Genomic DNA, 13,658 nt, shown 5'->3' on the forward strand with positions numbered 1-13,658 from the left:
TAACTGCATTTTTTACAATAGGCAGACTTTTTTTACAGGTTCCAGTTCTATTTTGTATGTCAGTCTAAGGTAGAGGAGTAGAGTTTATTTCAGAACAGTAAAAGATGACGACATCTTCGTTTAATCACAGACATCCAACTTAAAACCAAATCGGAGAGATATTGATATCAGCTGAATCAAAAGCAAAACGAGTGGAAAGTACTTTCATTTGATGCCTTAACTGTGGTGTGGTGTATTGCCATACATTGATAAAAGGGACTAAGGAAAAGTGATCTGACTGACCTACAAGAGCCTGAGATTTCTAGGATGTTCCATGCTGCCCCTCACAAAAATTGTCAGAAAATTCTACCAAAAAAATCCGTTTTGAAGACAATTGCCAGTGGATTCCTATCACATTAATATGTGAAAGCACACCTTAAAGCCTGCTACACTGCATCATAGCTGCAGGCAACTCGCTACACTGGTAAAACTCCTGCTAGTTAAAGAAACAAAATAACTGTATATGGAAAACATGCTTAAAATGAGATCACTGTAAACAGCCTTTATTGCAGCATAGTTTGAAGTAACACCTTAGCTGCCCCAGAGAGTTACACATATGCCTTGCTGTTTCAAAATCAAAGTGGGTTAGCAGCTCCACATGGCTTCTAACACAGCACAGAAATCAATACCTGTACAATAGCTCTGCCTTCTGTTGCTTTTGGGTAGGAAAGACTTTGCTGAGCAAGATCCAGCAACCCATCTTTGCAACTTACGCTTTAATTAGCTGTTGTATCTTTCTAAAGAGAAAGATAGGAAGAGTCTGGAGAGTGACGTGCTTCATGGCATTAGAGTTCATAGTCATCTGGATGGTAGAGCTCACTCATGAGGCGGTAGATGTAGGAAGGTGCATTACCCCCAATGTTAGAAATGAAGAGAGTAATGAGCTCTGGAGGGACGTAGTCAAACACTGGGCAGTGAACGTTGATCTTTGCAAGGATCTCCCCTGTAAAGTGAATAGCAGCAATATGAGACAAAGCAACTCAAAGTACATTTAGCTTTCTGCTCATCTCCCTGAGCCCCTGAAGAAACTGGCTATGCACATGCCACCCTGAAGTCAGTACCGGAACATCCTGAATACTTTCCAACTTCCTCACTGATGTCATTGAATGACAGGTATACAGCAATCTTGGATGAATGGCAGCACTCTCATTTGGAAGTTTTTACTGATAAAAACCCCAGATCCCCTCCAATGTAGATTTACTAATTGCCAAAAAAACTGCTAGTATGTAATTAGAATACAAGAATCTTGATGCTGCCAAAGTTATTATTTAAAGAAAAGCTCAGAAAGCCAAAACCAAAAACCTGTGCCAAGCCTGGTATCTTCATTTCAAAAGTCTCCGTCGCATAGAAACGGGGCTTTGAAAGAGACTTTGCTATCTCAAAATGGGCTTGGGAGCTGATGCCTTTCTAGAGATGGTGCTTGTGTGGGAAGCCCATTGCAGAGATACTGGGTTTCAACAAGTGGATCACATAACGAAGTTTCAAGAAGTTAACATGAGTTGTAGGAAGGAAAGGAAGCTGCCCTCGGTGCTGGGCATCTGCCCTGTCCCACAGGAAACTGCCACCTGCCTGGCACCATTATCACAATCCTGTAATAAAACACTGACTATTTCAGAGCAGAAGCAAAAGTGCAAAGATAAGTGTTCAGAGGAAATCGTTCTTCTGTACTTTCTGTAATAGAAAGTTATGTATAAAATAGGATGGTTCCCAGCACTTTCTTCTGCTTAAGACAATAGGAAAGGATTTTCTGTCTTGGGTTACAGGACAGTCTTACGTTTAAATTTTATGTGACCTGTTAAAAAAAATTTAAAAATTATAGCCTGAACCAGCTTGACCAGCCTGTATAAAGAAGAACCAGTACCTTCTGTGAATGGCAGCACTTCCTGTGGTGACACAAACTTGTGGAATGAATCTTCTTCGTTAGGGAACTGAATGAGAAAGAGTACAGGAAGGTCAGGAAAAAACAGAGTGCCTCATTATCCTAGTGAAAACAGATCCTGGGTGCTGGAAGGAACTAAAGCAAAGGAAGACAACTTGCCAGGTGATACTACATCTGTTTACAATAATTACATAGTGCCTGTGCCTAGAACCTCTGAAACATCTACAGGTGAAAGGTTTTTCCTCAGAGCTTTTAGAGCCTTCTATGACATAGCTGCCCTTCTGCCAAGCCTAGGGAACTGGAGCAGAGAAGTGACTTCCTCAGTCTACAAATTCATCTGACAATACTGAAAAAGCACTGAGTGTAAGAAACAGTTTAGAGCACCTCCATCGATCTCCTCTGTCAGTACACAGGGTCTTTCAACACTAAGGATTGAAATCCGCTGTGGTTGAAGAAAAGTAAGTACGGTGATGTCAGTCTCTAGTAGGCAGTGGTCTACATCCTTATACCCAATGCGCTGCTTACTCAGCACACGTGGCAGAGGAGGGCGCTTCAAGGAGATTCTGAGGTGTGCCAGATTTGGGTGAGGATCTCCTATCTGAAGTAACAGTGCTAGATGGGGGAGATGGCTCACTTACCAACCTCACCTTGGGACAGGTGGTGCTCTCCACCCTAAGCTTCCACAAGCATAGAATCACCCCATCTCCGTGTAGAGCAGGTGCAGTCCTGAAGAGCTGCTGTACTTACCTGCGGCGAAAGCTTGAACATGGGGGCACACACGATGAGCGGAGTGGAGTGGTGTTTAGCTGCCAGTGCCAGAGTGTGAGTCCCACTCACAGCAATCAGGGCGCCGTTGGCCAGGATTGTCTTTGTACCAATGATGACCTTAAAAGGCAAATCAGCATTAGATAGCATGTTCCACGGCAAACTGGGGAAGGAACGCTTCCTGGCTCGGACCTTGCCGGATGAGCTGGAGGAGGAGTTTGTCAGAACAGCCAGCCAGCCAAAGGCTGGAGTTACAGGGCAGCTGGATGCCTGATCCGTTTCATCTGGCACTGGCTCTGCACCGAGATGTTCCTCTCTAACAAGAGCATGACTCTGGCATGGTGAGGCCAGCACAGAGGACAAATATATGTTCTACTGCAGGGAACATCAAGCAAAAACCAGGCTGTGTTCCCTATTGTTCTACAAGCCTGCAAAGTAAGCTTTGTACAAGTAACTTGACTGCTGGCTGCAACAATTCCCTTGCTGTAAAATGGGAATAATGTAAAGCAGCTTGAAATAAGAAGTGATGTGGCTGGATTTTATAATGTTACAAGTACCTTTTTTTTTTTTTTTTTTTTTTTTAGTTTGGAGTACCAAGTCTTCATCTCTATAAAAGTACAGAACAGGTCTGTTCGAAAAACACACCTTGGTGATTCCCTTCACTACTCATCTTGTGTACCAGGCAAGGGGACTTTCTCCCCTTTGGAATGCTGCTTTTTGTTCCATCTTCTTTAAAAACTGAGGTTGATCCTTTGAGGCTCTCCTAGCTTGGCTTCTTGTAACTGTTCTGCCTGTTAGCCGCTAAGGCAGAAAAACCTATCACTGTGCAGTTAGTCATCATACTGACTTGGGGTTCCACACTGAATCTTCACCCCAGCTGTAAGTAGGGACTATTACAATTTTGAATCTTCAGTGAAGAAACGTATCCATCACTGCTGGAACCTGCTGCTGGTTTGGGAGGCCTAAGCACCCAATCTGCCGTGTACTCCCTCCTCCAGTGGAGCCCTCCTTACCTTGTTGACTCGTGACATGACAGCAAAAATAGCTGCATCACTCATGACAGTAGTTTCAATGTTCTCTTTAGATAGTCGGACAGCCATTTCGTGACCCTAAAAAGAGGGAGAATCCAATTGGTCTCCTGGGACATAGCTCCTGCAGTGCAGTTGCAGAGATATTAGCACTCAATTCTTGTCTGAACTGCAAAAATACCAAGCGATGGAGCACAAATACAGCCCTCCGACTGAAGGACACAGAGTAGGATAACGAGCTGTCCTCAGTCTCTCAACTGCAGAGGAACTTCTGTAACGTTCAGCTTGCCTCCAGAGACAAGAGTTCAGTAAGAACACGCGGGACAGCGCGGCGCCTGGAGAAGACAGCCAGGCCGGGCCTCACCTGGCAGAACGGTGCGCACTCCGCCACAATGACCTGGAACTTCCGCTTGCGGGCAGCTTCCTTCAGGAAGGCCTCAACAGTGCGCGAGTAGCCAATGGTCATGATCACCTCGTTGGAGTGGATGTGCTCCAGCGCCTGCATAGCAATGTTATCAGTGGTGCCCTCTGTAACAGAAGGAAGCCATGGGTGGAAAAGCAGCCAGGAAAAGCAACACTTGTGCTGCCTGGGCTGTCCTCCAACAAGATCATTTTTTACTAAAGTGATGCTATGAACACTGGAAGAGCAGGAGCAGCTTTTCTCCCCGTTCTTTTTACCAGTGGAGAGGGACCAGGAAGCTGGCCCTTGAATGCCCCATGCTCCTTAACTACTCATAGAAATAGTTGTATTGAAAACTCCATCATGAGGGGAGTGGATTGGTCAGCACTGCTCTAGATAACCACCATGCCCACACAACAACTAGTGACAGAAATTCAGTGGTTTTACAGCTCAATAGCTGTAGAGCCATGTGGAAAGGAGAGGCAGGGCAACCTGGGCCTCAGAAGGAGAGTCGGGTGCCTGATCTGTCACAAGATCGCAGAAAAAGAAAAATGCATCACAGTGCCTTCTGCACAAGGGTCAGGTTATATGTGCACAGGGACTAAGTCCAACCTTGGCATATTTTTTATACTCTTCTTCAGAGGACTCAACTCAAGACTTCCCAGAAGACCAAGAGCACAGGCCAGTAGCCCCCCATACTGTTCCCCCACAATGTCCCACCCATCTCCCTGTAAGCCAAAGAGGACTTAAACCAAGTCCTGGGAGCAGCAGGACTTCAGTTCCTTAGTTCCTTCAGATTAAGCTTCCCAGATCCTTGCTGTTTTCTTTCCACCTAAGAGGAGGGGGAAGTATCAGTCCCTTCCCATAAGCAGCTCCACTCATGAGGCAGTTCATACCCATCCGTACCTAGCTCTATTAGCAGCTCGTTAATAGCTTCAATAACATTAGCTCTGAGGGGAGGATAAGGGGTGCTGAAATCCTCGCTCAGTCCTCCGGAAGTCAGGAGTTTGTGCAGGGATTCTTGCTGGTCGCTTTCCTCACTGTGCCCGTGAAGCCTGCGGAGAGAAGCAGCCTTTCAGCCTTGGGAGAGAGCGCAGGGGCGCAGCCAGGCTGAGTACCGTCCCACAGTGCAGCACACCTGGATGTCAACAGAGAGGAGGGAAAACCACACGCAGGAGGCATGCCAGGCCATGCCAAAGAGTTTCCCTAGCTGTCTCTGGCAGAAAGACATCCGAAGCTCTGCCAGGAAGCGCCTTCCTAAGTCGTGTGCAAATGCTGCAGCCCACAGATGGGGAGCAGGCTCAAGGCTACTGCTCCAGTGGGATGGACCCTCCTGGGAACACAAGGAGAGAACAGCCCGAAGTCAGGACACGGACTGTTCTCACACACCCATAACACATATGCCAAGTGGAGTTTCACTAGAGGAAATGTCATCAGCTACGCTGAAAACGACAGGTTTCCTTTGATGTTAAACTCGCTGAATCCCTCTATAGGAGAGGTGGGAAAAGGGGGTGATGGAAACTAAAGGGGTCTCATAGACGCAGCAGAACACACCGCATGGGAGGCTGTTCTGTGCTCGTAGGAGGGGCCAGGCAGCGAGAGAGGGGCGCTTCACCTGCCGTACTCCTCCCGAATGACCTTCAGCACTCGCCGCACCATGTTGCCCACGGTCGTCTCAGACGGCTGGGCTGCAGTCATCCTCTGTCCCTCTGTCCGGATCAGATCCATGAGCTCCCCTGAAAAGAGGGAGGGCCTTGGTTATCGCTGCCCAGAGTGAACCCACGCAAGCATCAAACCAACGTGTCCGCCCCGCAACAGCCGTAGGCTGGCTCTGGCGCGGGTAACGCCACGCTGAGAAAAGGTACGGAGACGAGAGCAGAAAGCCACCTGCAGAGCAGCTGGTTCCACAGGGTTTTCCGTAGTATGAATCACTTGGACGCAACGCAGACTCGAAACTTATGGAAGACCACGAGCAGTAAGTTTAGTGACAGGGGAAGCCATCTGCTGCTGGAACGGCCGCCGCTCGGACCGACACCACTGAGGGAAGAGTGCGGCTGCAGCAGGGGAGGCGGGTGCAGCTCCTCACCCGAGGACACCGATAAGCGCAGCAGACTGCAGAGGGCCGAGGTGCGGCAGGACAAGTACTGGGCGCCCAGGCCCGCCGGCAGCTGCTAGCGAGGCTCCCGGCTCCCCCGAGCCGCAGCGCCAGCGGCACAGCGCCGGGCCTGCCCCGGCCTTGCTGCTCCCTCCGCACCCGACGGCCGCGACCGGAGCGCCGGGCCCAGCAGCAGCGCGGCCCGGCGGCCTCAAGGGCCCCCGCCGCTGCCCTCCCACAGCTCCCCCCGCCGCCGGGCCCTGCCACCGCCTTGCTCCCGGCGCCAGGGGGAGGCGCAGGCGCCCGGGAGAAGCGCTGCGCCCGCCCGCCGCCGCCCGGCCCTCACCGGCCCGGCTCCATCGCCCGTGCGCGATGATCTTCCGCAGCAGCGACAGCGTCTGCCGCGCCGTGTCCTCGGAGCGCGGCCGCTCCCCGCCGCCCCGCAGCCGGGCCACGAAGGCCTCGATCTGCTCCGACAGCTCCGAGCCGCGCTCGGCGGCGCCCGGCATGGCGGCGGCGACGCTCCGGCCCGGCCCGGCTCCGCACTTGCACGCACCGCTTCCACTTCCGCCCTCCCGCTTCTCCATTGGCGGAGGCTACCGAAGTGCTCCCACCCCCCGGCGGCGGCGCGGCCAATGAAAAGTGCGGCCGGCGGGTGGGCTGCGGCTCGCAGGAGCTAGTGGGGGCCGCGCGGGGCGGGGCGGGGCGGGGCGGGGCGGGGCGGGGCGGGGCTCGGCTCGGCTCGGCTCGGCTCGGCTCGGCTCGGCTCGGCTCTCTCGTAACCCGGGAGACGGGCGGTGACCCTTGACCCCACTTGCCGCGCAGGACGCTGCCCGCCGCGCGGGGGCTTGTGGGTCGGCGGCGGGCCGGGCCCGGAGGGGCGGCGGTGGCCGGGCCTCGCTGCGGGCCCGGGTGCCGGGGCCGAGGTCTGGTGGGGGTACGAAGGTGTTGGAGCCGGGTGAGCGGGAGGCGCGGGCGGCCTCCCTCGGGAGGGGCGCCGGGCCCGACGTGACGCTCCCCGGCACGGCTCGGGAGGTGCGTGCTGGCCGCGTCCCTCCCGCTGGCGCCGTGCTGGCCGGCACGGACGGAGCAGCAGGGTTACCTCCGCATGGGGAAGCGCCTGGCCCGCACGCTGCTGCTGACGCCTCTGTGGAGGGGAGCGCTGCGGGCCGGCGTCAGGGAGGGCCTGCGCGAGGGAACGCAGCCTCTGTACCGCAGGGCAGGAGGGAGGGAGCCGGGCCTGCCCAGCAGCAGGGAGAGCCCCTATGCAGGGATTTACTTTGGACCGTGCGGTGTGCTAGACGCAAAGAGCCAAAGCAAATGGGGTGGGAAAGGCGCAGTTCCTGGCAGTCCAATTGTTCTTGCTGGCAGAGCCAGAACCGGCCCTGGATAAGGCAGGAATGTAGCTCCTTTGTGTCTAGTTCCTGGAGCTCTGTGTCCAGGGAGCAGGCAGGAGCCACGGTGTAATTCTCATTGCGGCGCTGCTTTACTCCGTGGCTCTGCTCTGTGTCCTGTTGTTTTAGATTAGGAATCCAAAGCAAACTCGTTTATGCTGGAAGCTTTCAGCAGGCGCTTCCTGCCGGGGCCTGTAGGGCCTTGGGCGCTCGTCGCATCTTTTTCGCGCTTGTCTGATTCTCTTAGGTCTTGCCCTACAGCCAGCTGCCATCCAGGGACTGTTGGGTCCCCAGCAAGATACCAACAGTTTATGCGCTGGGTCTTGAGGATGTATTGCAAATGATTTCTCACCCAAAGCCTGGGCTGGGCTGAGGGTCCTTCCACCCCTCTCCCTGCCGCTTCCCCAAGTGCCCCTGTGTTCCTGGAAGCCAGAGCATCTGCCAGCCTGGGGAAGGAAGCTCACTGCATCCCTCGAACACCTGGAGAAAGGCCATGTGTCTGGGTTTGCGTGGATGTGCTTGGGGAGTGGTACTGCCCTGGCTGGAAGTCAGTTTCCCTCCTTGATGAGCTTGTCTCATCCTTTGCCCCTGGAGAGAGTCAGTAGAGGGTAACAGGGTTTGCCCTGTTGTTGGCTCAGCTGTGCTGGGCCCCACTGTGCTTACCGGGCACATCCTTGTTCCCCGCTGCCTTCTCTCCCCCTTCTCCCTAGCTTTAGGTGTCTGTTTTCTTCCATCTTGTGTAAATTGGAGGCTCCCTGGGGCAGGGCCTGCCCGGCTCCACGTTTGCACAGGGTAAGGCAGTTCCCCCTTTTGCCCCTCCTTGCAGTTGCGTTGCAGGCAAGGCAAGGGAGGGCTGCCCGCTCCCATCGGCTGCCTGCCTCTGCCGCTGGCCGTCCCCGTGCGTTGCTGTGTGCCGGCTGCCATGGTGTGTGGAGACCGCTCCCACGCATGCACCCTGGGACCGGGGCACGCAGTGAATTGGCCAAAAAAAAAAAAACCAACATTGCTTCGGAGCTTTCCTTTATTTGTTTACTTATCTCACTAGTAAACAGAGCAGCTCTTGGAGATTAGGCAGGAGGGAGAAGAGGAAGGGAAACCGGACTCTGAGGTTATGACCTCCGTGTGGATGCTGGGCTGTTTACATTCCCTGCTCTGGTCCCAGTAACTATTGCAGAGCAGTTTCTTCTCAGCGCCTTGCCAGGCTGCAGAAGTTTTTCCCTGCTCGCGCTGTTCCTGCCCTATTCCCTACAGCACTTTCCGCCGGGCACTGCTGCCACAGCCAGCCAAAGACAGCCAGCGGTGTCCCTTGAGGGGCAGAGTCCTGTGCTTGGTCTGCTGCCTTGTATTTCATGAATGAAAGCCTCTGAATGGGGATTTCAGGAGCTATCAGCCCCGCGTAGCTGAGCTGAGCCAGAACCTGCGGCTCTCTGGAGAGCTGAAAGGCAAACCGCGGGCTCTGGGTGCTCAGAGGGACCGCAGTTACGAGACATCTGGTTGTCATTAGCCAGCAGCTGCCACCAGGACCCAGTGAGTTAGGCAAGGAGTGCCCAGGAGGACTGAAAAGGAGGGAGTGGGGAAGAGGAGCGGCAGCAAGGGCAGTGCAGGGAGCGTGGGGCAAGTGGGGAAGTTGGTGTCCTGGTGTGGTTGGCTAAAATCTTGCTGCCTTGCCAGCTGTGCTGGCCACTGTGGCAGAGGCAGTGCGGTGAGGGTGCGTGTGTGCATCCCTGGGCAGCTGGAAGGAGACTCACCTGGTGGTCCACAGCTGCCAGGTGTTCTGGAGCGGGATCCCCCTCTTGTGCTGTGGCCACAGGCAGCTGCCTCATGCACAACACACCCTCCTCCGGGTGTACCCAGGTCCCCTGGGGCAGAGTTGGCCACTGCGGCTTCCCAGCTGGTGCACGAGCAAGCGAGGAGGCTGACACGAGTGTAGACGGTGCTGGTGCTGTGGGCAGAAGAGCTGAGCAGGGGATGAGCTGGCCAGCCGAGCAAGGCAGCACGTTTTCTGGGCCTGCTGAAATCTCACTCGTCTCGGAGAGCTGCCAGCCTGCCCAGGACAGCGGCCTGCTCTATACCGTAAGGCATGGCTGCTGGAGACACTGCTTCCCCTCCATCCGGTGAATTCTGCATCCCCGGGGGCTGAATGTCATCTCCCAAGTGCTCGTGTGAGGGAGGAGAAGGCAGGATGGAGGCTGGGTAGAGCCTGGGAGCACTGGAACATCGTGTGCTGGGAGGCTGTTTGGATTAGAAACTCTCGGCGGATAAGTGGGCTGGATGAAATGCCAGGGAGGGGAATCAGAGTTTGCTGAACTCTAGTAATTGGACTCATCTGCAACACCCGGGTAAGCAAAGTGAGCTGCTTACGCTCAGCGCAGGCAAAGGGAAGGAGCCAGCAGGCAAGAGCCAGCGGAGCCACAGCCCATCAGGAACAACAGGGCAGGCTGTCAGCACAGCATGGACTGTGAAGACTGGGTGGGTGACACGGGAAGAAGCAGCGTAGGGTCATTGCTGGGTGCCTAAGCCACTCGCTGAGCACGAGTGACTGAGTTAAGGATGGCATGGTGCGTGGGAGTGGGGGGAACACGAAGCACAGTCTAAGGAGAAAGACGCACCAAAGGTATCTTTGCTGTGACATGACTGCTCTTTGGAAAGTCCACGCTCAAAGACCTGAGGCAAAAACGGAGGGGACGACTCAAGCCCAAAGCTCTTACAGCCGCAGATGTGGAGGAGAGCTGTGAAGAGGCAGGAGTGAATCTGCTGAAGGGCTGAGGGAGCCCAAACCAGTGTTTTCTGCATGCTACAGAGGAGAAAGTAGGTCACTTAGTAAGTGAAGGGGATGGAAATGATGGGCTGAACTGAGTGCTGAATGCACGTTTAAAACTCGAGCTTCCAGGGAAAGAAGACAAAAAACCCAAACAAACAGCCGGTGATCAAAAGCAGGTACACGAATAGCTGGAAAGCTCAGCTCTGTGGGTCTGGAGGCGCACGCTCGTGTTGCCTGAGTCATCGGCAGTTTTAGCATGCTTGAAATTCATGGCTGATGGTGCAGGTGCCAGGGCATGTGTTCGGCTGGTCTTTGCTGATGACCCTGGTAACAACTGTCCCCTAAACTGGTCATCCTCGGGAAAGCGTGGCTGCTGTAAACACCTGGGCGGCCAAAGGGAAACAGGCAGGGCTTGCTACGGAGAGTAACAGGATGGATTCAGCGCCTCAGGTTAGCGAAGGATTTGATGCAGCTCCTTGCTCGGCAGCCCGCGTGTACCTGCGCCTGTCTCTGCCTGGAAAACGGCTGCTGGCTCATCCTCACGTCAACGCAGCGCCCGCAGGCAGGCTGAGCCCATAGCCTTGCGGTACCGTTGGAGTCCGCGATCCCTACGGGAAACAAGTAGGCGGTTCTGAATCCGGCCCAGGGACTCTCTCCTGCCACCAAGTTCGCCATTCGCGCTCCCGTCCTTTTTGGAGCCTTAAAAATAGAGAGTTGAGGCTGGGAAGCGGGAGGGTTTTTCGAGGGCTCGTTGTGGAAGCAGCCCAGGCTGGGCTGCCCCTCGCCCTTCCCGGCCCTCGGGCGAGGCATGGGAAGCTGGTGTCCAAATGCCTGCCCTGGATGTGGAGCCTCACTCGTCGGCTCGTTCATCTGTGGCAGTTCCGTGGGTCTCCTCTCGGGATACAGGCAGCTGGAGGCAGCTGGTTCAAAGGCCAGGCTGGTCAGGAAGAGGCGAGGAAGTGTGGGAAGTCACTGCGTGTCATGTAGGAAAACAAGCCCCAGCAAGGGACGAGGGAGCACAGTGTGGGGCTGGGTGGGAGGTGCCGGCCCCAGCATCGCTAACGCTGTGCCGGGCCTTCATACCCGGAAAAGGCGTTGGCTTTGCTGGGTGCCACCAATGGCACAAGCGGCTCAGAAAGCTCGGTGGCACTGTGCAGGTGTTGACCGTGGCTCCATCCCTGCTCAAGAGGGCACGCAGCAGGCTGGCTGGGCCAGGGAGGAGGTGATGCCGGGGGCCCGTCCCTCCAGGCTGGCTTCGGAGAAACCCCCGAGCAAACCTGGCGTGGCTGCAGGAAGCCAGGCCCTTGGGGTGAGACAAAGCGTGGCCCGGCTGCTTTGTGGTCACCGAGGGGTCTGTGACACCAGCAGTCTGGGCTGCTTCCTGGCCAGCTCCCCGCAGTTCCTCTGCTCACGCGCTCCCGGTGCTGCAGCTGGCCCCGGGCTCGCTTTGCTCATTGTCTGCTGTGGGTGATGGCAGCTATTCAGCGGCTGCCAGGTTTCAGGGAAAGGGAGAGATGAGCCACTCCTCCACCCACGTTCTGGGAAAGCCTCCGGGATGAAGCCCTGCCGATGCACACGTTCGCTCCTCGATGGGGAGAGCGTGCTGCAGAGCCTGCATCCCCCCTCTGCCCGCATCCCACATCCCCCCCCTTATCAACAGGCGTGATGCCGGGGAGCAGAGCTTGGAAGCAGCCCAGGCTGCTGCCCCGTCCTGCACAATAGGGGAGCCTGCTGCTGCCCGTCTCCTCGCCTGTTTGCCTTCCAGAGCCAGGCAGAGTCTCGCCGTCACTATTATTTTGTTTTGTGTCAATATTTTGACAGCTAAAAGCAGGAGAACTGCATCCACATGATAAGCAGCCAGAAGCTCTGGGCTGGGCGTGGATCGAGTTCGAGTTTGGCAGGGGAGAGAAGTGCCTGGCAGCCCCTGCCCACCGGCTGGCTGGGCCACGAGAGCTGGGAGGCGAGGGGCAGCGGCAGAGCAGCGGGGGGTTCGTGCCCATGCGCCTCTTCTCTCCGTTCAAAGCTCACTGTCCTTTTCCCAGGGGAGATGAAACATGATAGATGTGCAGAATATTCTTGGTTCTCCGGTGGAGGAGTAACCTCCGTCTCTTTCCTGGGGTCAGGGGCTGCTCCACTCCTGCTGCCAGAGTCCCGTCCCTCCTGGGGCTGCCATACCCCATCCCTCCTGCCCCGTGCGGGCCTGGGGTGTTTCGTCCCTGCCGATGGTGGAGGGTTACGCACATGCTGCTGCACCAGTCTGTCCTGGTCACAGCCTCTTTGGGCTTTCCCAAGTGCAGCGCTCTGCAGCTGCCGAAGGGAAATCCCTGCAGGGTTTCTTGGTTTTGGGCGCTCTGCTCCCACCCAGGGCTTCAGGAGAGGAGCTCTGTCAGAGCGGGGTGAGCTGTGCCACGGATGCTGCGTCTCTGCTTCCTGCTCTGGACTCTCGGCACCTCGTGTGCAAGGGGCTGTTGTTTTGGTGCAGTAACTGCACGCTCTGCAGAGGCTGCTGACGCAGTGCTTACCTGTAGGCACCCACGTATGCTTGGGGCTGCGGTTCGGCTCTCTGGTGCCTCGCCCTGCTCCAGGGCCGTGCTCTTCTGCAAACACCCGTGGCCCGGCCAGTCCCTGCTGCACGGGGCTGCCTGGCCAGCCGGCCACCGAGGGCTGCGCCCAGCGGTGTGTGCTCTCTGTCACCTCCCGCCGGGCACAGCTGACTGGCAGCTGGGCTGGGAGACGACTGGTCATCATTAACCCTCCTGTCCACTGCCGGCATCGCTTTGCCACTTGCCCGCAGCTTTGCCCTGGTGGGAGGGCCACTCTGTCCCCTGCCCTGGGCTCGGCCTCGGCACTAAACTAGGCCTGTGCTGAAAGACAAAGCGTTAAGCTGAGCGGCACTGGGTCTGCCAGCCGCTGACCTGTTCCTGGAGCGCTGGCTGAGGGCCATGGCTTCCCAGGGCTTGAGTCTGGCGGTCCCAGGGACCTCCTCCTCAGTGGCATCGTCCCTGCCCCCGTGGGGGAGTTAAGCTGTGCCTGGGAGCAGCAGCCAGGCTTGCCCTGTGTCTCCTGCCTTGAGTGCTCCCGGGCAGCCCTGGTGCCCGTTCCATGCCCCTCCGAAACTCGTGTTTGGCCCGGGCCGGCCCCAGCGCCTGCGACTCAGGGGGGCCAGACCCTGCTCTCCCCAGGCACGGGGCTGGGTCATCAGGTGCCTGCGGTTTCGGTCGCGGTTCCCTGGAGAGGCCGAACTCCCCTCCCAAGGAACCAAAACAAACAGCAGAGTTCCTGCCACGTGCGGCCGGG

The 13,658-nt window shown here is 56.1% G+C and overlaps 1 protein-coding gene across 1 annotated transcript; it reads right to left on the reverse strand.

The window, feature by feature from the left end:
- Nucleotides 1-515: 515 nt before the first annotated feature.
- On the reverse strand, nucleotides 516-6,879 carry EIF2B2 (eukaryotic translation initiation factor 2B subunit beta). The gene is made up of 8 exons (XM_075151529.1): nucleotides 6,553-6,879; nucleotides 5,727-5,847; nucleotides 5,018-5,166; nucleotides 4,076-4,239; nucleotides 3,697-3,792; nucleotides 2,666-2,803; nucleotides 1,901-1,967; nucleotides 516-982 (listed from the first exon to the last, which is right to left on the reverse strand). The coding sequence occupies exons 1-8, from the start codon at nucleotides 6,791-6,793 to the stop codon at nucleotides 825-827; spliced, it is 1,134 nt and encodes a 377-aa protein (XP_075007630.1). The 5' UTR covers nucleotides 6,794-6,879; the 3' UTR covers nucleotides 516-824.
- Nucleotides 6,880-13,658: the final 6,779 nt, after the last annotated feature.

The sequence above is a fragment of the Calonectris borealis genome, chromosome 5 (assembly GCF_964195595.1).
Source record: "Calonectris borealis chromosome 5, bCalBor7.hap1.2, whole genome shotgun sequence".
Classification (NCBI taxonomy): Eukaryota; Metazoa; Chordata; class Aves; order Procellariiformes; family Procellariidae; genus Calonectris; species Calonectris borealis.